At 43.7% G+C, this 24,219-nt stretch overlaps 1 protein-coding gene across 4 annotated transcripts; it reads left to right on the plus strand.

The window, feature by feature from the left end:
* Nucleotides 1-6,420: 6,420 nt before the first annotated feature.
* Nucleotides 6,421-24,219, plus strand: LOC311107011 (14-3-3 protein zeta-like). Of its 4 annotated transcripts, none has more exons than XR_014610376.1 (7): nucleotides 6,421-6,501; nucleotides 7,434-7,896; nucleotides 18,838-18,961; nucleotides 20,830-20,993; nucleotides 21,268-21,363; nucleotides 21,725-22,198; nucleotides 23,172-24,219. XR_014610376.1 is itself a non-coding variant. In XM_084149460.1 (6 exons), exons 2-6 carry the CDS (start codon nucleotides 7,603-7,605, stop codon nucleotides 21,782-21,784), a joined length of 738 nt encoding a protein of 245 aa, XP_084005586.1. In that variant the 5' UTR covers nucleotides 6,421-6,501; nucleotides 7,434-7,602; the 3' UTR covers nucleotides 21,785-24,219. The 4 variants fall into 4 exon arrangements, 1 of the variants encoding a protein (XP_084005586.1); XR_014610377.1 differs by having other exon boundaries at nucleotides 21,725-22,146; nucleotides 23,257-24,219; XR_014610378.1 differs by having other exon boundaries at nucleotides 21,725-22,142; nucleotides 23,257-24,219.

Genomic DNA, 24,219 nt, shown 5'->3' on the forward strand with positions numbered 1-24,219 from the left:
ACATACAAGACCACTGATAATCTCCCTCGATCTGGGGCTCCACGCAAGATCTCACCCCGTGGGGTCAAAATGATCACAAGAACGGTGAGCAAAAATCCCAGAACCACATGGGGGGACCTAGTGAATGACCTGCAGAGACCTGGGACCAAAGAAACAAAGCCTACCATCAGTAACACACTACGCCGCCAGGGACTCAAATCCTGCAGTGCCAGATGTGTCCCCCTGCTTAAGCCAGTACATGTCCAGGCCCGTCTGAAGTTTGCTAGAGTGCATTTGGATGATCCAGAAGAGGATTGGGAGAATGTCATATGGTCAGATGAAACCAAAATATAACTTTTTGGTAAAAACTCAACTCGTCGTATTTGGAGGACAAAGAATGCTGAGTTGCATCCAAAGAACACCATACCTACTGTGAAGCATGGGGGTGGAAACATCATGCTTTGGGGCTGTTTTTCTGCAAAGGGACCAGGACAACTGATCCGTGTAAAGGAAAGAATGAATGGGGCCATGTATCGTGAGATTTTGAGTGAAAACCTCCTTCCATCAGCAAGGGCATTGAAGATGAAACGTGGCTGGGTCTTTCAGCATGACAATGATCCCAAACACACCGCCCGGGCAACGAAGGAGTGGCTTCGTAAGAAGCATTTCAAGGTCCTGGAGTGGCCTAGCCAGTCTCCAGATCTCAACCCCATAGAAAATCTTTGGAGGGAGTTGAAAGTCCGTGTTGCCCAGCGACAGCCCCAAAACATCACTGCTCTAGAGGAGATCTGCATGGAGGAATGGGCCAAAATACCAGCAACAGTGTGTGAAAACCTTGTGAAGACTTACAGAAAACGTTTGACCTGTGTCATTGCCAACAAAGGGTATATAACAAAGTATTGAGAAACTTTTTTTATTGACCAAATACTTATTTTCCACCATAATTTGCAAATAAATTCATTAAAAATCCTACAATGTGATTTTCATGATTTTTTTCTTCTCATTTTGTCTGTCATAGTTGACGTGTACCTATGATGAAAATTACAGGCCTCTCTCATCTTTTTATGTGGGACAATTGGTGGCTGACTAAATACTTTTTTCCCCCACTGTATGTATGTGTAACCGGTGTGAAATGGCTAGCTAGTTAGCGGTGCGCACTAGTAGCGTTTCAATCGGTGACGTCACTCGCTCTGAGATCTTGAAGTAGTTATTTCCCTTGCTCTCTGCAAGGGCCGCGGCTTTTGTGGAGCGACGGGTAACGGTGCTTTGAGGGTGACTGTTGTCGATGTGTGCAGAGGGTCCCTGGTTCAAGCCCAGGTAGGGGCGAGGAGAGGGACGGAAGCAACACTGTTACATATGTATGTGTATGTATGTATGTATATGTGTGTGTATGTGTGTATATATATATATGTGTATATATATATATATATAAAACATGGGGGATTGGAAGTGATGCAGACAATTACATTGATGGAAGTTACAATCTATCTGCAATATTAAGCTGATCTACCCCCTAAAAAAAAAAAAGACTAGCTACCCCTGGAGCATCGTGATGACTCAGCATTTCAAGGTTAACTAATCAAAAGTATGAAATTCACTGAGCTGAAAGTGACATTAAAGTCCCCTTAAGCTTTATTAAAAACGTTTTCTCTCTCAATTTCACAGTAGGGGAAATTTTTCTAAAAACTCACTACTTGAATTAGTTCCAGTACCGCCGAGCAGAGCAACATCACAGAGAGTTCAGGGGACGTTGTGCATGCAAATGGGAGTGATGAAACTGCAATAAAATGATAATGATTTTTGGAAATTTCACGAGCTTGGTGCAAGGTTTGACTTTGCTATTCCTATATTTTTTAGAGGCATTGTTGTGGAGGAAGGAGGAGGGAGTACATGGATAAAACCATAGCTGTGTAATCACCACTCACCACATTCAATGTACCCTCTAAATAAGGTGCTTTTAAGACAGTCAGTAGCACATAAGGAGGGCTGTGTGTTCCAATGCCATGCTGACTGCGCTACAGGGCGTAGCAGTAGCAGAGTGTGTGGGGTTGAGGAGGGAAGCGAGGGGGAGGTGGGTTGGTACTTACTGCTCAGGCTGAGTGAGCATGCCTGAGTAAACCCTGTTTCCAGGCAGGTTTCAGGAGACCAGACAACGCCCAAAGGCTTCTCTCTCTCCTCATTTCTGAAAGAGTGCCTGTTACGTAATGCAGCTCGACAGCTAGCTGCAGCCTGTGTGATCTACTTTGCTGGCAGGAAGAGGAGCGGGATGGGTGTGTTAGAAGGGGTTACTGGCGTCTTGCAGGGGCAGAGCCACTCCCTGTCTGCCTCTTCTCACACAAATACCACACACACACACACACACACACGCACACACACATTACCCTGACAAAGCAGTGTCTATGTCCTTGTTCTAGCTAGAATCCAGAGAGTCTTATCTAGCCATTAACTTCACCTCCCTTCCCTATTGCTGACCCCCCTCTACACACAAGGCGATGGTCAACTCTCTCTTTCTCTCTCTCTCTCTCTGTCCCCTTGACTCTCTCTTTCTTTCTCTTTTTGTACCCGTCCTTGCTCTCTCTCTCCCCCTCTTTCTCAACACCCTCAGAGCAGGTGCAGTATATCAAACACCCACTGAGATAAAGGCTGGGCTGCGGCTGTTGAACCCATGAAACCTCTCTGACACGTTTACCTGTCACAGAACTGTGCTTGTATAATGAGGAGGGTGAGACTGCTGACTGAATGGCTTATACATAGATGAGAGGAGAGGATAGGGACCGATGGACAGCACCGTGCTGTTTTAGTTCTCAGTGACTCAGACTACGCAAAAAAGCCTTAACAGCGCAAAAGAAAACGTACATCGGCCTCAGACACAGAGCCCTAGCTTTCTCTGGATTATGTTGATGCCTGAGTGTCAAAGATTCCTCTAGAGAGTATGAAATCTAAGATTTAGCAACGGAAGAACATTCCAGTAAATCAGAGGAAAAGAGGTGGTGTGTCTTAACATTCTGCCTCTGGCATAAGGGATGGGATCACATAAAGGAGAACATTCCAGACCTCCAGAATCTGATCCATAACTCTGCTACAGGGAGAATCACATTGCCCATTGTTCTAGCAGCAATAGAACATTTTACAGGTTAATAAACCCTCAAACCCAGTGTTTTTAGCTTTCCAGGTAATGCTTCCTTCTAGTTCCACTGACAAATGCACTTATATCTGTCCTGTCTATTCACTGTGCAGCCATACCTCACCATACATATGCCCAGACTTGCCTTGCTTAAAGCCTATGTAACAACATAATTGTAGAGCAGAACGAGAGACACTGCTCTCCTTGTTTAATATCATTTGTTTTGCGCTATTACACAGAGGAATAATGGGTATCTGTGTCTTTTTCAAAACACACCTTTGACATTGACTGACTGACTGGATTCATGTCAGGAGTTAGTGAAAGTGCCCATAAATCTCCTGAGGGGACTCAAAATGCCACATTCTGCAGAGTTCACACTTAAACTCAATCATCCTGTGGAATTTGCGGAATGGGTTGTTTTCCTGGCTGACACACCTACAGTGGTTTCATGGCATCAATGTCTTCTGTCATAGATACACACATAAAAGCCTTCCCTCTGAGATGAAAGGTTGTCTGTGTCTTCTGGCTGTGGTCTCCTGAGGGATAGGGAATTCTGCCTCCAACCCCCTCTATGGGCCCTGGTCAAAAGTAGTGCACTTTATAGAGAATAGGGCATATCAACTGGGCTTTCCCGTTTATTTTCCTCCTCTCTCACCGTGACACTGTCTCCATGACAGACACTGGGCTCCTTCTCCACAGTCTTCCTGCATGACTGGCTCTAATGATGGAGTAAAGGAGCTGGAGCAGGAGCCTACCACTGGATACAGGCGCTGCCATCCGGAATGATTGCATCCTTTCCACGGGGAAATGCACATTTCATTTGTCCTTTATTTAAGCGTACAGTCATCATAATCTATTAAAAGAAACGTATTACAGAATAAAAGGAAAACGAGTTGGTTTGCTTCACTATTTAATGTCACACATACACATGCACGCATGCACACACACACACACACACACACACACACACACACACACACACACACACACACACACACACACACGTGGGTGGTGATCTCTTGCCGATAGTTTCCACAATAAAGGGCTTGTCATTGCAGTCCTCCTGGCATTAGAATTTGTGGTGGTAATTCTCAAACTTGATAGGCTAATCTGGACTTTCCATTACGATCTGTATGTTCTACAAGACAAGTGTTCCAAGTAGACTGAGATCTGCTTTCACTCATTGGCCCTTATGACAGAAACCAACCCCTCCTCCTCCCTCATTACATTCTCTCCCATAACTCTCACCCAGAGATTCACCCCCAAGACCAGGGTCTAATTGTACTGGTGACCTCATGAAGACATTCTGAATCAATGGATGACAAATCCGTCAAATCTAGAATGCACTGGGAATTGTCCAACAATTCATACATTATCCCTGTATTCAATATTGTTCACGTAATGACATTTTTTTTCATGAGGTTATGATACCCATTAATTTGTGTGTGCAGCATTGCAGGCGGATTCCCACTTCTGGGGGGCTGCGTCACTAATGGAACCATATTCCATGTAGTGCACTACTTTTGACCAGGGCCTGGAAATAAAACAAGTGGACTCATAAACCTTGTAATAGCTTATTCCTTAATCCTTGGTGGTCACACTTTTGGGAAGAACAGTATAGACTGATCAAACCATCAATTACATTTTAACTGCAACGTTTCTTGCAAAGCTGTGTGTGTGCCTACAATCCTGTTTCCTCTGCAACACCCACTAGCCTACTGATCAAAGATGGTTTACTCTATGGATTATATAGATGCTGAATGTGTGTGAGATCAGAGATATTACAAAAAGGAGGAGATAGGAATCCCATTAGTCAATCAATTGGAGGAACATATAAAGCCCCACCCAGCAGACTGTCGACTAATCGTGTTCACGTTGTCATGGTGCATCACGCGGTTGCTAAGCTAATTATCACGCAAACCCTTCTCAAAGTCAGGGTATGATGCCGCTTTCAAAACAAAGAAATGTCTGACTTCCGACCTCAGTGCGTTCAAGACAACTGGGAACTCGAGAGAAAAAAACTATCTCTGACTGGGAAAAATCATTTTGAACTGTCATCCAACTCGGAATTCCAAGTCGGCAACGATTGGCCTCTTCCTAAAGCTCTGACTTTCTGACGTCATGATTTGACTTCATATTTTTTCAGAGTTCCCAGTTGTCTTGAAAGCACCATTAGTCGAGAAACCTGACTATTTTCCTCGAAAGTAAATAATGTCACGATTCCAAAGCTATATGATATTACAGAGAACAAGTTAATTATCTCACATCTCGGAAAATATTTTAATGTTGTACTTCTTGTTGACGAAATTCATGCTAATGTTGGGTTTTTGAGCTAGCACCCAATTCACTCCTTGGAGGAGAGCTCTCCTTGTCCCAGAATCGCTCAGAATGCACTGTGCGGCCCATTGACTATGCATGGGCAACGTACACAATGGCCGTAAATACTATTCCAAAGGAGTTTCACATCTCCTCAAAAGTATCTCTGGTGGAATGCACTGCGGTGTATTGAGATAAATAGTAATGGCATGTTTTTGTAGGCACCAACTCCACCACGGTTTGTTGGACAAAGCCCATGAGGAAAATTAATGGCTCTTTTGGATAAACACCGAAAATAAGGTCTGTGGTAAACACAAGCTTAGGAGATCTTATATGTCTTGTTCTATGAGATAATCTTCATCACCTAACTTCATTTTTGTTAATTTTGAAGAATTTATGTAATCATAAAAAATACATAAATCACAAAGGCTTCATAATTCATAAAGGTCAGGTCATGTTAACTGATTGTTAATATCTCATAGAACAAAACGTATATGATCTCCTAAACCTATGTGAACCTCAGACCTTATTTTCGGCGTTTATTCCAAAACCCTATTCTTTCCCTATTAATTTTTCCCATAGGAATGGCTGAACGAACCAGAGGTAACTTATTTCCGGGTTTTAGGACTACAAACTGGCGATCTCTATGGGTGTGATGAGGAGGGGGTTGGATATATATGGTAATGATGACGTCTCCTCTCTTGCTTTAAATGGATGAGTTCGTTTTGCATAACCCGATGCCCCGAGTAAGTGGCGAGTTCATTTAAGATCCAATGGAATGGTCTAAAATGTACCTACTCCGCTTAACTGGGGCACCGGGCCATGCAAAACAAATTCTCCCATTGGCGGAAACCCAGTGGGCTCAAAAAGCCCGCCTTCTTTCCCCGCGCTATCATCCCATTAGTTGATATTTTGAAACGTGAAGGGTTGATCCGATTCAAAGACGGGTTCTCATAGGGCTATTGTTTCGTTGGACACGCCCTTTGGCCAGTTTGGTTGAAGGCGTAGATTTTTTTCCGCTGCCTGAAGCTCAAAGCGTATCTACTCGGAGTGGCGGATCCGAACCACCTAGCTAACTAAAGGTAGGGAAATATAGGTTCTTATATATATACATAGCTATAGCTTCTTCTTTATATCTTGGAAATTAATGTGTAGCTAGGTTACTATATTTAAGATATAGTTCGATTGTTCCAATCTTGTAAGGAAATGTAAACTGTCTATCTATGGCTAGTTAGCTTACGGTGTGTGGTGTGGTTGCCACTGCGGTCCAGCCAGTGGTTCAGAAAAATTATTCGGTGTCGCGCTATTTACTGCAGCCAGACAGCCATCTAGCTAACAAGTTAACGTTCGCTTGTTAGGCAATCACATTTGGATATTGGGCAAACCATCACACTTGCTGTAAATGTAAGTCGCTCTGGATAAGAGCGTCTGCGAAATGACTAAAATGTAAATGTAAATGAGATGGCATAAGTTGTAACATTAGGATATATTAAACTATTGAACAAGTCAAGTGAATTACAACATATCCGTCGAACAATTTTACTAGTACAGTATAACTGTAACGTTAGTTAGAAGAGGAACGTTAGTTACGTTTCTTTAGCCAGCTAGTTAGCAGACTATCTGCCTGGCTAGCCTCAGCTGCAGATAGTTGGCAAACGTTAACTAACAAATTGGTAGCATACGTTTAAAAAGTATTAAAGTTACTGTAGTATTGGGGAAGCGGGAAGGTTACACAACATTGTCTGGCTAGTGTCATTTCACCGAACTGTGTCGCTCACGACCACGAGTGACTGAGTTGACAGTGAGTTGGCTTGACGCTGGGAGTGAAAGCTGTGTGCCGTAGTCGGAGTAGGTGTCAAGCCAGGGCTGTTTCCCAGCTAGCTAATGTTATATTAACAAGTCAACTATTTAATGTATTTGTTTTTGTAAAAGGTTAACTAACCAACCAACTTCATCATTACAGTTGTGTGCATGCAGTCACCATCCTAAACGATCATCTCATTTTCCTCCCCAGGTGTCCCTGTCTGGATAACATACCTGTACCTCCATTCACCTGTCCAACGATTATAAATAACTATCGTTCTAAACGATATATCCCCATATCTTTGTCCCCTTCCTTCCCCTCTATTGGGACTGTATTTGAAACTGCGAGTGACAGTTTGAACATCAAATAACACATAAATATGGAGAAAACGGAGCTGATTCAGAAAGCCAAGCTGGCGGAGCAGGCTGAGCGTTACGACGACATGGCTTCGTCCATGAAGGAGGTAACTGAAAAGGGGGCTGAGCTGTCGTGCGAGGAGAGGAATCTTCTCTCAGTCGCCTACAAGAACGTTGTCGGGGCCCGGAGGTCCGCATGGCGGGTCATCTCCGCAATCGAGCAGAAGACAGAGGGCAGCGACAAAAAGCTTCCGATGGTCAAGGAGTACCGGGATAAGGTGGAGACCGAGTTACGAGACATCTGCAACGATGTATTGGTGAGTTAATGTTTTTCTGCCAGCCAGAATGAGTGGGCATGTATGGCTTTGAGAGAACCAGATTTGATTTACCCAGTTCACCTTCTCTGGTGGAAATTGAGGACACACTGTCTGCGATGACCACAAGAAAACATGTCTGAGCCTGGGGGCTCAGCACAAGCAATAAATGGGGTCACTCGTGATATAAAAAGCTTCTTGATAGATATATAGATATATAGAATCACCAACAAATCCTCACTGTTTCTGTGAGGCTGAGGAGAGCAAAAGCTGTCATCCATTTTATTATTTGGAAATTAGATGATGATTTGGTTGAGTCTGTATCCTCCCTCTGTATGACAATAATATATTTACTAGTAGTGCACAATAGAGCAGTCCTATAAGTCCTTTGTTTGCTGTATTGCATTAGTGGAAACCAAGACAGACTGTTCTCCGAGCGGGTCTGCCGGTTTTGACTAGCAGAAGTTACTTTTCGTAGAAGGTTAGAACTTAAGCAGCAGGTTAGGATAATTAACGTGGCTGGTTAGGAGAATTAACATGGCAGGTTAAAATGCAAAAATTGTCTCAGACGATCTATCTAAAACTTGCCCTGGGAACAGTCTTGGTTTCCACTAATCCGATGCTGCCTCTCATTCATGGACTTTAACATTGCGGTGCTTCTATTGGTGTGATGTTCATCTGAAACTATGCAGAAAGGCTGCACCAATTGATTATCTGAGCCGCAGTGGTGCAGTGGAATGACCTCCCCTTTCCACTGCTGCTCACAATCAATACAGTGCATTCAGAAAGTATTCAGACCCCTTGACTTTTTCTCATTTTGTTACGTTACATCCTCATTCAAACATGGTTTAAATTGCTTTAACCCCCTCAATCTACACATAATACTCCATAATGACAAAGCAAAAACACATTTCTTTTTTTTGCACAAAAAATAAGAAATAAAAAAACGTATCACATTTACATAAGTATTCAGACCCTTTACTCAGTACTTTGTTGAAGCACCTTTGGCAGCAATTACAGCCTTGAGTCTTCTTGGGTATGACACTACAAGCTTGGCGCACCTGTACGTTTCTCCTCAAGCTCTGTCAGGTTGGATGGGGAGTGTTGCTGCACAGCAATTTTCAGGTCTCTCCAGAGATGTTCGATCGGGTTCCAGTCCTGGCTCTGGCTGGGTCACTCGAGGACATTCAGAGACTTGTCCCAAAGCCACTCCTGCGTTGTCTTGGCTGTGCGCTTAGGGTCGTTGTCCTGTTGGAAGTTGAACTTTTGCCCCAGTCTGAGGTCCTGAGCGCTCTGGAGCAGGTTTTCATCAAGGATATCTCTTTACTTTGCTCCGTTCATCTTTCCCTCGGTCCTGACTAGTCTCCCAGTCCCTGCCGCTGAAAAACACCCCCACAGCATGATGCTGCCACCACCATGCTTTACCGTAGAGATGGTGCCAGGTTTCCTCCAGACGTGACGCTTGGCATTCAGGCCAAAGAGTTCAATCTTGGTTTCATCAGACCAGATAGTCTTGTTTCTCATGGTCTGAGAGTCCTTTAGGTGCCTTTTGGCAAACTCCAAGTGGGCTGTCATGTGCGTTTTACTGAGGAGTAGCTTCCGTCTGGCCACTCTACCATAAAGATCTGATTGGTGGAGTGTAGCAGAGATGGTTGTCAGTTTGGCCGGGCGGCCAGCTCTAGGAAGAGTCTTGGTGGTTCCAAACTTCTTCCATTTAAAAATGATGGAGGCCACTGTGTTCTTGGGGACCTTCAATGCTGCAGAATTTTTTGGGGTACCCTTCCCCAGAACTGTGCCTCGACACAATCCTTTCTCGGAGTGCTACTGCCAATTCCTTCGACCTAATGGCTTGGTTTTTTCTCTGACATGCACTGTCAACTGTGGGACCTTTTTAATATAGACAGGTGTGTGCCTTTCCAAATCATGTCCAATCAATTGAATTCATCACAGGTGGACTCCAATCAAGATGTAGAAACATCTCAAGGATGATCAGTGGAAACAGGAAGCACCTGAGCTCAATTTCGAGTCTCATAGCAAAGGGTCTGAATACTTATGTAAAGAAGGAATTTCTGTTTATTTTTAATACATTTTCACTTTGTCATTATGGGGTATTGTGTGTAGATTGAAGATTCCATTTTAGAATAAGGCTGTGATGTAACACAATGTGGAAAAAGTGAAGGGGTGTGAATACTTTCCGAATGCACTGTATGTGTTGCAGGGCAGGCACTGGCCGTAAAGGCAGGCAGCACCTCTTTCCTTCCTCTTTAAATTTCACTGAATAGTTTATTAGGTTTGTCAACAGAACAGTCAGACATTCTGAGTCAAAGGGCATGGCAAATGTCCACATAATAATGGGCTCTACTTGGTAGACTGATGTTTTGTTGGATTGGCTGCTTGACTTTGATATGCCAGATCAAATGATGCAGAACAGCAGTATGTGAACTGGGCCTCCGGTGGGGATGTTGGAGCATCTAGACAAGTTACGATAATACTAAGCAGTTGTATTGGACTTGTTGTGGTACAGCACCGCCATAATCCTGTCGCTACATGTTAAAGAATTTGTGACCCCTGCCCATCTACCCTTTTTTTCAATCGAAGGCCATTTTTATTTTTGGTTTTGTACTGGAAGGTTCTTAGTTGTTCTTTACATTTCCTGTCCCTCAGTTCTTTGTTATCCAGAATGGCTGTGTCTGCATCCCACATGGCATACTATTCAAGCCCATATAGGGCTCTGGTAAAAAGTAGTGGATAGGGTGCCATTTGAGACAGAATCCTAGTGTTGGCTGGAAGTTGCCTGACCTGTTTGCATTGCTGTCTTATCTACTGTCACTCTGGGAGAGTTTATTGTTGCGCCTGTCTGCAGGGCTTGAGTGGGTGTGGCCGCGGTGAGAGACGGCACCTGTAATCTCTCTTAGATTACGTGCTGTTGCCACAGCCCCCTAATGTTCATCCACTTTAAAAGACACGGTTTAACACCAAGGTGTGCTGATACTATGGGCTGAATGGCAAAGAAGGCTAATTTACTTGTAATTCTTCATGCTGCTGGAGTGGCCAGTTTATTCACTGGAGCATGATCTACTCTTTATGATTTACTCTTGTAATCATAGCTGCCTACCTGCCCCCGTCCCCCCCGTCCGACGGGTAGATATGGATAGAAAAGAGCAGAAGCTCTTGAGTTATCCGACCAGGCCCCAGTCATAGCAGAAGACTCATGCAACACCCTGGGTGGTGTCTCTGTCAACTGCATTCTTGACATACTCACCTAAAGCTTAAAACAAGACTGAGTTTGTCTCATTAGTAGTGCATGACCGTCCCATTTTTCTCACTGTATTCAGCTTGTGTGTAGTACTACTCTCTATTGTTAACTATTCAACCAGCTCAATAACCCTCTGTATATATGCGTCATAGTCATGCTTTAACTAGGGCAGAGATATTAGTGCTGTTGGCATATGAAGAGATGCTTGTGCGAAGCTTAGCTGTATTTTTCAGTTTATCCCTCCGAACAGCGTGGACTGCGTCCCTAATGGCACCCTATTCTCTATATAGTGCACTTCTTTTGGCCAGGGCCGATGAGGCTCTGTACAGAGGTAATGCACTATGTAGGGAATAGGATACCATTTGGGACGCAGACCCAGGGTCCCAAAGGAAAGGGGGCAGATCGGTTCTAAAAGCCTGGCTAGTCTACTTTAGAACAACCTAATGCACATCCTCAACACTCCCAGAGGAAGAATTCTATAATGTGGAAATGGCCTACCTCACCACTAAAGCCACATGTATTGCAGTCTGTCTGGCGCTCTGTCTGTAGTGACATTTGGGGGTGGGCATTAACACTCATTGGTTTCCTGTCAAAAAGGGAACATGTATGGCAGTGTCTTCATTCAACAGGCTGTGTCTGAGACCTTTGACATATAGCAAGGGAGACACTAGCCCTGAGCACATGTTGGTCTTTTACAGTTGTCCTCAATTGTGCAGTACACACTTAATTCTAGGTGTTTGGTGATGGAGGAAAAGCTCAGTTATTGTATTGCATCTCTTGTAGATCAGGCTTAGATCAAGCACCCTGGTGGATTAAAGCCGATTACCAGTAATCCAGACGGGTCCATCTATTCCAGTGTTTGCCAACTCCAGTCCTCCAGTACCCCCAGCAGTACACATTTCTGTTGTAGCCCCAGACAAGCGCACCTGATTCAACTTGTCAACTAATTATCAAGCCCTCAATGAGTTGAATCAGGTGAGTTTGTCTGGGGCTACAATAAAATGTGTGATGTTGGGGGTACTCTAAGACTGGAGTTGGGAAGCATTGCTCTAGTCTTTACACCCTTTTGATCTGGGCTGTGATGGGGGTGTCAGGCTGTTCATCGAGGCAATCCAAGCTCTCATACACACAGGCCCTAAACTTAACCGACATACACTGAGTGTACAAAACCATTAGAACACCTGCTCTTTCCATGACATAGACTGACCAGGTTAATCCAGGTGAAAGCTATGATCCCTTATTGATGTCACTTGTTAAATCGACTTCAATCAGTGTAGATGAAAGGGAGGAGACAGGTTAAAGAAGGATTTTTAAGCCTTGAGACAATTGAGGCATGGATTGTGTATGTGTGCCGTTCAGAGGGTGAATGGGCAAGACAAAACATTTAAGTGCCTTTTTGAATGGGATATGGTAGTAGGTAGTAGGTGCCAGGTGCACCGGTATGTGTCAAGAACTGAACACTGCTGGGCTTTTCACACTCAACAGTTTCCCGTGTGTATCAAGAATGGTCCACCACCCAAAGAACATCCAGCCAACTTGACACAACTGTGGGAAGCATTGGCGTCAACATGGGCCAGCATCCCTGTGGAACGCTTTCAACACCTTGTGGACTACATGCCCTGACGAATTGAGGCTGTTCTGAGGGGGGGTGCAACTCAATATTAGAAAGGTGTTCCTAATGTTTGGTATACTCAGTGCATATGGCGTGCAGAGCTGTGGTCAAATGGGTAATACTCTCGGCACAAGCCACTGGAGACCAGGGTTCAATCCCCGTCTTCAGCCTATGGCTCCCTTCTATAGCTACACCTGTCAAATAAAAAACAAAAAAATCAAATTTAAATAAGAACGACACATAATCATCATCCTGCTGTGTCACTTCCTGTCCTCTGTGTATAGGAAGCTGTAACCCTGACAGACTCGGATGTTCATTGAGGATGTAGCCTAGTGTGCAGGCTCAACGCTGAGCTAGCGCACACACTGGCTGAGCAGCATCTGGGTGCTCTAATTCTGCACTGGCCATCTGTTCGAGTGCTCTGCTCTACACAGGGCCCCTCTGGGCTAGTGACTTCATGCTCCAGCCTCGTATTACATAATAAGTATGTATGTTATTACGTACTCTAGGTAGTATGTACACGCAGGGATAGTGAAATTTGTGCCTCGTCACGTTATCACACATCGGTTACAGTAGGTGATTTGTATTGTCAGTCTGTTTGTGCTGTCACGCCAACTCATTGTCATGCCATGTTTGGCTTGACAATTTCAGCAATACACGTGGTAAAGATGTCAATGGAATTTGACCAAAACAACGCCAGCCAAGCGTCCCCCCCTGTGGGGGATAAATCCAGAATCTCCTCATCACCGTCCATCAAATTAGCCTACATTTAGTTATTGTTTGTCTATTTCACACAATGTTGGGGTACAAATCGGAGTATAATGCTTGTTTAGATGTCAACCCCAATACATGTTCATGTCATCGTCACCAATCAACTGCATTAGCCTACACTTAAAAACGCCTTCAACTACCACCACTGATTTCTATATGCTAGCTTTGCTACCAGCTTATACGAACGGGAGTTAGCATTTAGCAGACATTTTTTCTAAACCCGAAAAGGACAACTTCTTCTAAGTATTATACAGCAAAGACAGCCAATCCAAATGGGATTTTATTAACCACCTTGTGGGCCTGTTATCATGATGGATTTGACTAATATCCATACTCAGCTTTTTTTGACTGGGCGCCAATGACTGCCTCCTTCTATCCCCCCCACGTTCTGCGTTCCAATGATCTCTTTACCACATGCATGGAGTTGGCAAGAGCACAAACAGATCTGGGACCAGGCTGGATTTGTGTAACCTACGGTAAGCTGCTCATGAACCTATACAAACCCATAAGGATACTGACTTGACCAATGTTTATAATGACTGCATAATATGCTGCTGCTGATACTGGAGAATCTGTTATGCTCAATGGGACTGGTAGCATTTTGTTTTTCTCTGTGCTACTGCTAGTGATGCTGTTCGTTTGCTCTCGTCACCATGAATAACGTGGATATGCCATCTGCTTTGGTCCGATGACCGTCTAAATGTAGCTAGACTATGAAATGACTCAAGCTCAGTGGTCACAATATGGCACTACAGCGTCATCCACTTTCACCTTATTTCACATGCTCCTGCTGCTTGGTTGTTCAGGTGCATAGAGAGGTCAGTGACTCACACTTGTTGTATAGAGGGAAAGCCAATATTAGGTAAGTGTTAGGGTTGACCACATGACAGGGCCCAGTGCTCTGTTGGAATGGCTGTGTCCCAAATGGCACCCTATACCCTTTTATAGTGCCCTAGTGCGCCATATAGAGAATAGGGTGCCATTTGGGACGTATACTGAATGTCTGAGCACGTGTTTGTTGGGAGGCGGTAGGGAGGTGTACACATTCCTCCCCTCATTATCTGTGAAGGTTGCTGGTGACAATAGGAAGAGAAAATATTGATTCTGTCCTGATTCCCACCCTCCCTCCAGGGATAAGGTCAAACTGGCAGAAATAGTCTACGTCCCAAATGGCCCCCCTATTCCCTACATAGTGCGCTATTTTTTTGACCCTGGTCAAAAGTAGTGAACTAAATAGGAAATAGTGTCATTTAAGAAAATGTATTTAACCTTTATTTAACTAGGCAAGTCAGTTAAGAACAAATTCTTATTTACAATGATGGCCTACCCTGGCCAAATCCTCCCCTAACCCTGATGATGCTGGGCCAAGGGCCAATTGTGCGCCGCCCTATGGGACTCCCGATCACAGCCAGTTGTGATACAGCCCGGGATCGAACCCGGGTCTGTAGTGACGCCTCTAGCACTGCTATGCAGTGCCTTAGACCGCTGTGCCACTCGGTCCCCTGAAATTTGGGACAGAGCCATAGAGGATGGCAGCAGAGAAATTATAGAATTGGTGTATAATTCAATAAGTCTTGACCCAGCATGTTCATTTGAGGAGTCGATAAGTGAGCTCTCCACTAGAACTGTCAGGCCTGATTATGAGGTTTTTATTTTGCCTATTAAAATGTTCAGTTAGAGGTGCTGAATCATGTCATGAGCCTTTGAGGAGAGGGACCTCGGCTTCATTGGCCTGCTACTAACACACACACACACTTGCTGTGCGTGTACACACCTGTTCAGCACTGAGGATAGAGGAGTGCCTCTCTAAGGATGTTTGTGGTGATGATGCCACTCAGAGGAAATGGCGGCCGGTTCAGCCCATTTCCTGGGTTTGCTGTGCGGCTGAAGTGTGTGCATGTGTCAGCAAGTGACATCTCAGAACAAGCAGCAGTTAAGCTGTACAGTTAAAAGGGATACTTCAGGATTTTGGCAATGAGGCCCTTTTATCTACTTCCCAGAGTCAGATGAACTCATGAATACCATTTTTATTGTCTCTGTGTGCAGTTTGAAGGAAGTTGCCAATTAACGCTAGCAATTGCGCTAGCGCTAGTTAGCAACTTCCTTCAAACTGTATGCAGACTTCTTTCAAACTGCAAGATATCCACAAGGCTCTAAGGAATTGCGTAGGCATACGTCTGTACCGCCATTTGGTTTGTTCAGTCATTGATTTTTGTTTTTGTAGTTGCTGGGACTTAGCATTAGTGTGTTATTGGTGAATGCACCAATTTGTAAGTCGCTCTGGATAAGAGCGTCTGCTAAATGACGTAAATGGAAATGGAAATGGAAGTAGATAAAGGGCCTCATTGCCAAAATCCCAAAGTATCTCCCCTCGGTCTGTGCATATCTACAGCAGTAGTATGATGTAGGTGTAATGAGGGCGGCAGGTAGCGTAGCGGTTAGAGCATTGGGCCAGTAACTGAAATTAACATAAACACGTTTAGCATCTCTGGGCTTTTACGCATTGCCTACAAGCCACTGATGCAGACCTCGAACATCCACATTTAAAGTCTGTTTAATATAGCTTACACCATCACAATAAATCCATTATTTATTTTAGGCAGGTATAAAGAAACATGATATGAAGAAAATGTAGCCTATTTCAGAAGAACATGACTCGACCTTCGCCTCTTGTCTTTTACCCCCTTTTTCGATCTTGTCTCATCGCTGTAATTCGCCAACAGGCGAAGGTCGAGTCATGCGTCCTCCAAAACATGACCCCGCCTAACCGCGCTTCTTAACACCCACCCCGCTTAACCCAGAAGCCAGCTGCACAAATGTGTCGGCGGAAACACCGCTCAACTGACGACCGAAGTCAGCCTGCAGGCGCCCGGCCCACCACAAGGAGTCGCTAGAGCGCGATGAGCCAAGTAAAGCCCCCCTGGCCAAACCCGGCCAATTGTGCACCGCCCTATGGGATTCCCGGGCACAGCCTGGGATCGAACCCGGGTCTGTTGTGACGCCTTAGACCGCTGCGCCACTCGGGAGGCTCTAGAATAGCATATTCTAAGTCGTCCTTATGTTAGGCCCTGATCTGGCTATGCCATATGGCTGTGGGTTACACTAGTTCATTTAGCAGACAAGATTTGCCTGTAATGTTGAGATGTCTGTTACTTGAACTGTGAAGCATTTATTTGGGCTGCAATTTCTGAGGCTGGTAACTCTAATGAACTTATCCTCTGCAGCAGAGGTAACTCTGGGTCTTTCTTTCCTGTGGCGGTCCTCATGAAAGCCAGTTTAATCATAGCGTTTGGTGGTTTTTGTGACTGCACTTGAAGAAACCTTCAAAGTTCTTGAAATGTTCCGGATTGACTGACCGTCATGTCTTAAAGTAATGATGGACTGTCGTTTCTCTTTGCTTATTTGAGCTGTTCTTGCCATAATATGGACTTGGTCTTTTACCAAATAGGGCTATCTTCTGTATATCACCCCTACCTTGTCACAACACAACTGATTGGCTCAAACACATTAAGAAGGAAATACATTTCACAAATTAACATTTAAGAAGGCACACCTGTTAATTGAAATGCATTCCAGGTGACTACCTCATGAAGCTGGTTGAGAGAATGCCAAGAGTGTGCACACTTTCTTGGTTACACATGATTCCATATGTGTTATGTCATAGTTTTGATGTCTTCACTATTATTCTACAATATTGAAAATAGTACAAATAAAGAAAAACCCTGGAATGAGTAGGTGTGTCAACTTTTGACTGGTACTGTATGTGTGAAATTAGTTTTGATTTAGAATGGGCCATTTATCATGCACCTGTCGGAACAGGGACAGTGGAAAAAAGACATCTGTATGCACTTGAATAGCGAGTGGAGGGCGCTTTTCCCGCGGTTCATTTTCATGCCAGCCAGATAGAGCGCAGTTTTGGAGAAGCCTAGTTACCGTGACTCAACCGTCACATGGAATTTGACTGTGGTCATGACTCGTGACTGCCAGTGTGGCTGTAAGTACGGTCACCGTAACAGCCCTGCCTGTACGTCAGTGCTGTCACCGTGCGTCTCACCCAGGCTGTCAGATTGTCGTCATGCCGACCTGATAATCAGGTATTAGAGAGCCAGCAATAACGGCAGCCTGTAGTTGGGATCACCTTCACTCAAGCCTTTCACTGGGTTATCTCTGTGCCGCCGCATCTTTCACTGCGTTATCTGGGTTCGCCCACTACACAGATTAAACACAAGGGATGTAATTGTAATTCCTCCCTGCCTCCCTCCTTGGGACTGAATATTGGCCTCACCATGCTGTAGTACTGACCTCCACAGATGCAGGGAGCAGATAACAGCTTACCACACGTGTAGTCTTAGAGCCAGTTAGTGCTGTCATGCCAACTCCCTGTCACTCATTGCCATGCCAAACACGATTGACTCGACAATGACAATTATGGAGTAGACGAGCACAAATGTATGTGGGACCAGGCTACCTACCACACGTGGTCTCTAGGCAGGACTCTGTCTACCGCTGTAAGCCGCATGCTCTTATTAAGAGGAAGTAGACGATTGTTCAGATTACACAGGAAGCTGGTTGTAGAGTGCTCATTCTTTCGTACCAGTATAATGTGCGTGTAAATGCAACCACAACCTGTTTGTGTGTTACACCCACAATCTGAGGCAACGGATAAGTCAATAAAGTACAGCTACGATAATGAATAGGGTTTCGTCCCAAATGGCACCCTATTCCCTTTAGAGTGCACTACTTTTGACCAGTTCTGGGAATAGGGTGCTATTTGGGACTCATTCAATGTTTTTATATGCGAGACAGCCATGTAGAGTGTTTTGGTGTGTTTACGAGAATGTAACTCCAAAGAATCTTTAACCCGAGTCATCCTGCAACACTGGCCAAAGGAAGGAGTCCATCACATTTATGGGTGGGACAAAAAAGTTCTTGCTCTTATTTTTTCTTTTTTGTAAATGATATTTTCTCTTGCTGAAGAAGCACTCCCTCTCTGGACGCCACAGTATTTTCCCTCTCCTCTTCAAAGCAGGTCATATTAATGAAAAATATACCATTTTTTTCTTGAAGTTTCTTCCAATTATTTTCTCCCTCCAATTTGAATTATTGAACTGTGGCCTCTCTTGGAATCCAGTCTGTGTACAAAATGAGATGGAATACGTCCCAAATGGCACCCTTTTCCCTATATAGTGCACTAATTTTGACCAGGGCCCAAGTGCACTATGTAAGGAAGGGGTGCTATTTGAGACTCAGACATGGAGTTCTTCACATTAATGTTAACTCTCCTCCTGTCGGTTTTCTCCCTCAGGGTCTGCTGAGCAAATATTTGATTGAAAACGCTCCTAATGCGGAGAGCAAAGTGTTCTATTTGAAGATGAAGGGAGACTACTACAGATACCTGGCTGAGGTGGCCTCCGGAGACGACAAGAAGGGTAAGTACTGGGCTGCTGGACTGATCAGTCTACGTACCAAATGGCACCCTATTCCATATAGTGCACTACTTTTGAACATGGTCCATGTCCTAAATGGCACCCTATTCCCTATATAGTGCACTACTTTTGACCAGGGGCCCTGGTCAAAAGTAGTGCACTATATAGGGAATAGGGTGGCATTTGGGACTCCGGTTAAATTTGGGACTAGATATAGGGGTGGGGGGAGGGATTGATAGTTACATATATTATATCGATATTTGACTCAAAGTATTGATTTTTATTTTTGGCTACTGTAGGCAGCGTTAACTAGTGCTAGTCTGCTGTACCTGCACTAAAACTCTGGGATTTTTCATCCTATAGCTTGTTCTCCATCTTCTTTTTAAATAGTGAGCCAACATGTTTTCAGCACTTTTATTTCCCTGACTGATCAAAACAAGTTTTCTCTTGTCTCTCTGCAGCAGACATGTAGTGAGCAATATGTTTGGAACATCAAATCGCAATAAAATCGTAGTATCGATTCTAATCGCAATGCAGATCATATCAGCACCTAAGGTCCCTGTCAATTCCCAGCCCTAGCTCCCACTGGCCTCCCTGTCCCTCCCTTTAACTGGAGCCAGGAGTTCACAGTGGATAAAAGACTCAATCATAAACTGCGTTGTAGTAGAAAGGATTACGGGGGCTTATAAGGTTGTAGTCTGACCATGAAAGGAAATGAAATGATTATGTTGTAGAGCAGACAGTATACCAGGGAGGACAGCAGCTCTGCGTCCCAAATGGCACCCTATTCCCTTTAGTGCACTAACTTTGACCAAAGCCCTGGACCCTGGTCAACCGTAGTGTACTAGATAGGAAATAAATAGGGTGCCATTTGGGATGCTCACCAGTTATCTTTTGTTTGTTGATATTGTTTTGTTGTCAGACAGTATGTGTTGATAAGACATCTGGTTTTGTTCTCCTGATTCCCCTCAAATCATTATAGACCTTGGAGGTATTTAACAAGCATTTACTCAAGCATGCATCTCCCTCTGAGAAAAACAATATAAATACATTCTGTGGGTTGGAGCTCCATCCAGACGTCTAGCTTCAGGGGATGCAAGCTTGTTGATTTTATTGCAGGCTGAGTAAGTTTGGGCTCTGAACGTGGTGATGGGTGTATGAATGTTCCCTCCCTGCTGCCCTGGGGGTCTCTTCCCTCCCTCCCGCCCCAACTGAAGATGGAGGGGGTTGAAACTGGGAAGGGAGGATGTGTCTCTGTCTGGCACTAGCTACAAATTAACAGTTGAAATGTAGGCCTAGGTCTAGTCAGTTAGTAGCATAACGCTTGCTGGCTTATTTTGGCAGCCAGGCCAGGCACTCCACATGGATCATATCAGGGGATTCTTTTCTACTTTGTTTTTCTTGATGCCACGGCACTATTTGTATCTTTTGGTGCTCAACACCAAAAGCATTACTAGCTGTTTGGGGTTTTAGGCTGGGTTTCTGTACAGCACTTCGAGATATTAGCTGATGTAAGAAGGGCTATATAAAATAAAATTGATTGATTGATTGATATTTATAAGCCCATTATCTCATATAGGCCTAGCTCTCAGAAACACGTACAGATAGGCTGACAGGGAAAGTGACTCCATTTGCAGCAGTGATCGATACCTAGAGGCATAGTATGACTTCCTGACCAAAGTCACATTTTACAAAGGTTATGAAATGAAACCGAGACAATGGTTTCGTCCCAAATTGCTTTTGAGCGTATGGGCCTTGGTGAAATGTAGTGTGCTATATAAGGAATAGGGTGCCATTTGGGATGTAGAGAATGTTTTTAGAGTCGGAGCTCTGTCTTAATGTTTCCTTCTTACTCCCCTCCTCTCCCACAGGGACGATATCCAACTCTCAAGACTCTTACCAGGAGGCGTTTGACATCAGCAAGAAGGAGATGCAGCCCACTCACCCCATCCGCCTGGGCCTGGCCCTCAACTTCTCTGTCTTCTTCTACGAGATCCTCAACTCCCCAGAGAAGGCCTGCTCACTGGCCAAACAGGTCAGGATGATAAAACGACACAGAAGCCCACACTGGCGGTGTCCCAAATAGCACCATATTCCCTATCTAGTGCTTTCTTTTGACCAGGACCTGTATGGCTCTGGTCAAAAGAAGTGCACTATATAGGGAATACGGTGCCATTAACGGGGTGTACTATACAGGGACACAGAGCTGTATTATATTCCCTCTCTTTCTCTCTCCACCTTTCATCTCCTTGTTCATATGCATATATCAACCATTTATTATTTGTGTGTGTGTGTGTGTGTGCTCGCAGGCCTTTGATGACGCCATCGCCGAGCTCGACACGCTGAGCGAAGACTCGTACAAAGACAGCACCCTCATCATGCAGCTGCTTAGAGACAACCTCACAGTAAGTTCCCTCCTGCCTCCCTCCACCGAGCGACATGATTGGATACTTCAGCAACACATCCCACCCACATCCATTCACCCACACACACAGGCACTGTGACTGCAACCCCCTCTAGTGTGTGTGCATCTTAGTTTAGTGTTTTAATCTCAAGCAGGAGGCAGTGCCATTTGTGAATGATTAGCTATGAAATAGGGGTTTGAAATTATTTGACCAAAGTGGAGCACAGGTATAATATACCATTTAGCTTTACTTTTATCCAAAGTGACTTACAATACACTGAGTGCATACATTTTTAGTCTGTGACTTCTGAAATGCTGATGGTCAGTCCATTGTTAATGGTGTTTTGTCTTGTGTGTTTCAGCTATGGACATCTGACAACGCAGCAGATGAGCCAGAGGCTGGAGAGGAAGGAGAGAACTGAGATGCTCCTCGTCCTTCCTCGCCAAGAAAAATAATAAATAATGGAAAATTAGAAAAAAAACATATTTTACACGTCTTCATTCCTTATTGTTCCACTTGAAATTATTCTAGTAATGAACGCCCGTCGTTACCATGGAGCTGTCAGTGTGTGGGAAATGTCAATCATTTTTGTTTTCACCATGACTCAGCTTTTTGGTATGAAGAAAAGCTCAATTAATTTAAAGTAAATAATATCGCCATTCCTGAATTTGTGTTTGTCCCGGCCTTCCTGATGTGCAGTTTCTGCTGCAGAAAAGTATTTGCTTCACTTTAACATCAACATTAACTGTCTGTTCAACATGACAATATAGGATGTATGTGTATGTTCACTCCCGGACGTATTTATTTGGACAGTGGTGCTAAAACTTTTAATTTGGCTCTATACTCTAGCATTTTGGATTTGAGATCAAATGTTTTTTGAGGTAACAGTACAGAATGTCCCTTTTTTCTTTTTGAGGGCGTTTTCATACATATCCGTTTTACCGTTTAGAAATTAATGTACCTTTATGTATTTAGTCCCCCCATTTGAAGGTGTCATAGGTATTTGGGCAAAATCACTTATAGCGTTACATTTAGTCAAAGTTTAGTATTTGGTGTCATATTCCTAGCATGCAGTGACTACATCAAGCATGTGACTCTACAAACATGTCTTTATGCATTTGCAATTATTTTGGTTGTGTTTCGGATCATTTTGTGCCCAATAGAAATGAATGGTAAATAATGTATTGTCATTTTGTAGTCCCTGTTATTGTAAATAAGAGTAGAATATGTTTCTGAACACTTTTACATTAATGTTGATGCTATCATGATTACGGAATAATCATGAATTAATTGTTAATAATGATTAGTGAGAAAGTTACAGATGCACAAAGATCATGCCCCCAAAACATGCTAACCTCTCACCATTACCAATAACAGTGGAGGTTAGGATTTTCTTGTGGGTATGATATTTATGCATCTGTAACTTTCTCACTCATCATTATTCATGATTATCTGTAATCATGGTATCATCCACATTAATGTAGAAGTGTTCAGACACATTCTGTTCTATTCTTACTTACAATAAAAGTGACTACAAAATTACACTACATTATTTACCATTCATTTCTATTGGGCACAACATAATCTCAAACACAACCAAAATAAACTGCAAATGCATCCAACCAATTTGTAGTCATTGCGTGCTGGGAATATGGGACCAAATACTAAACTTTTGACTACATTTAATACACTATAAATGAATTTGGCCAATTACGTATGACACCTTAAAATTGGAGGACTAGATGCATCAAGTGCTTTCATTTCTAAATGATATAACAGATATGTATGAAAATACCCTCAGATAAAAGGTGGCATTCTGTACTGTCGCCTAATATGAAACATTTTATTTCCAATCCAAAATGCTGGAGTGAAGAGCCAAATTAAAAGTTTGAGCTTCACTGTCCAAATAAATATGTAGGGGAGTGTGTGTGTGTGTCCCCAGAAAGATCTGTTTAGTACATTTTGAAAGGCCATTTGCAAACGGCGAGCATGGAGCAGCCTGGGCATATGGTGGGGAGGGAAAGACATGTCAAGCTGACCCAAATTTGACAGGTATTCTGGCGTGCCTCCACTGTTTGGTCTTCCAAAAAGGTTGCAAGGTAGTTGCATCTGCCAACACCTGCTGGACTGTGTAAGCCAACCTGTCATATTGGGTTTGTCCCAAATGGCACCCTATTCCCTTTTATTATGCACTACTTTTGACCAGAGCCCTCGTCAAACGTAGTGCACTATAAAGGGAATAGGGTGCTATTTGGGATGCAGATTGTATGGTAACTTGAACACTCCTGCTACCTGTATTGTATGAAGCCGCTGAGGCTGTCCAGCCAGTGGATGCATCCCTATTACCTATATAGTGCACTACTTTGGGGCCCTGGACAAAAGTAGTACACTATATAGGTGCTATTTGGGATGCAGCCTGTCAGCAGAGCCAGTGCTATACATGGGCTCTTGTAACAAGGTCTCTCTCTTTCGAAGGTCACAAAACACTCCTTCATAGTTATTATATTATTCAACATTGAGGTGACCATTTTGTTACTTTTTAGCATGTCTGACAGTTAAAAAGTGGCACTTTATAAAGACACACAAAAAAATAAGTAATGCATGCCCATTTTTCTATGTACACTGGAATGGGAATCAATATTGCATACACAGTCCCATTTTGTTTTTGCTCAGTACTTTTCATTGCAGGTTTGTGCACGTTCGAGGGTGTTTGGTTTGTCTAGTGATTGTCTTTAGAGTTTCCGACCACTTGTGTTTTTGCTAACCATTGATTGTAGTCCCCAAAGCCTTGTGAAAATGTGTAATGCCCTATGTAACATCTATGTAACATTAATAAAAAAGACATTTTATAAACCA

The sequence above is a fragment of the Coregonus lavaretus genome, assembly GCF_964263955.1.
Source record: "Coregonus lavaretus genome assembly, chromosome: 31".
Classification (NCBI taxonomy): domain Eukaryota; kingdom Metazoa; phylum Chordata; class Actinopteri; order Salmoniformes; family Salmonidae; genus Coregonus; species Coregonus lavaretus.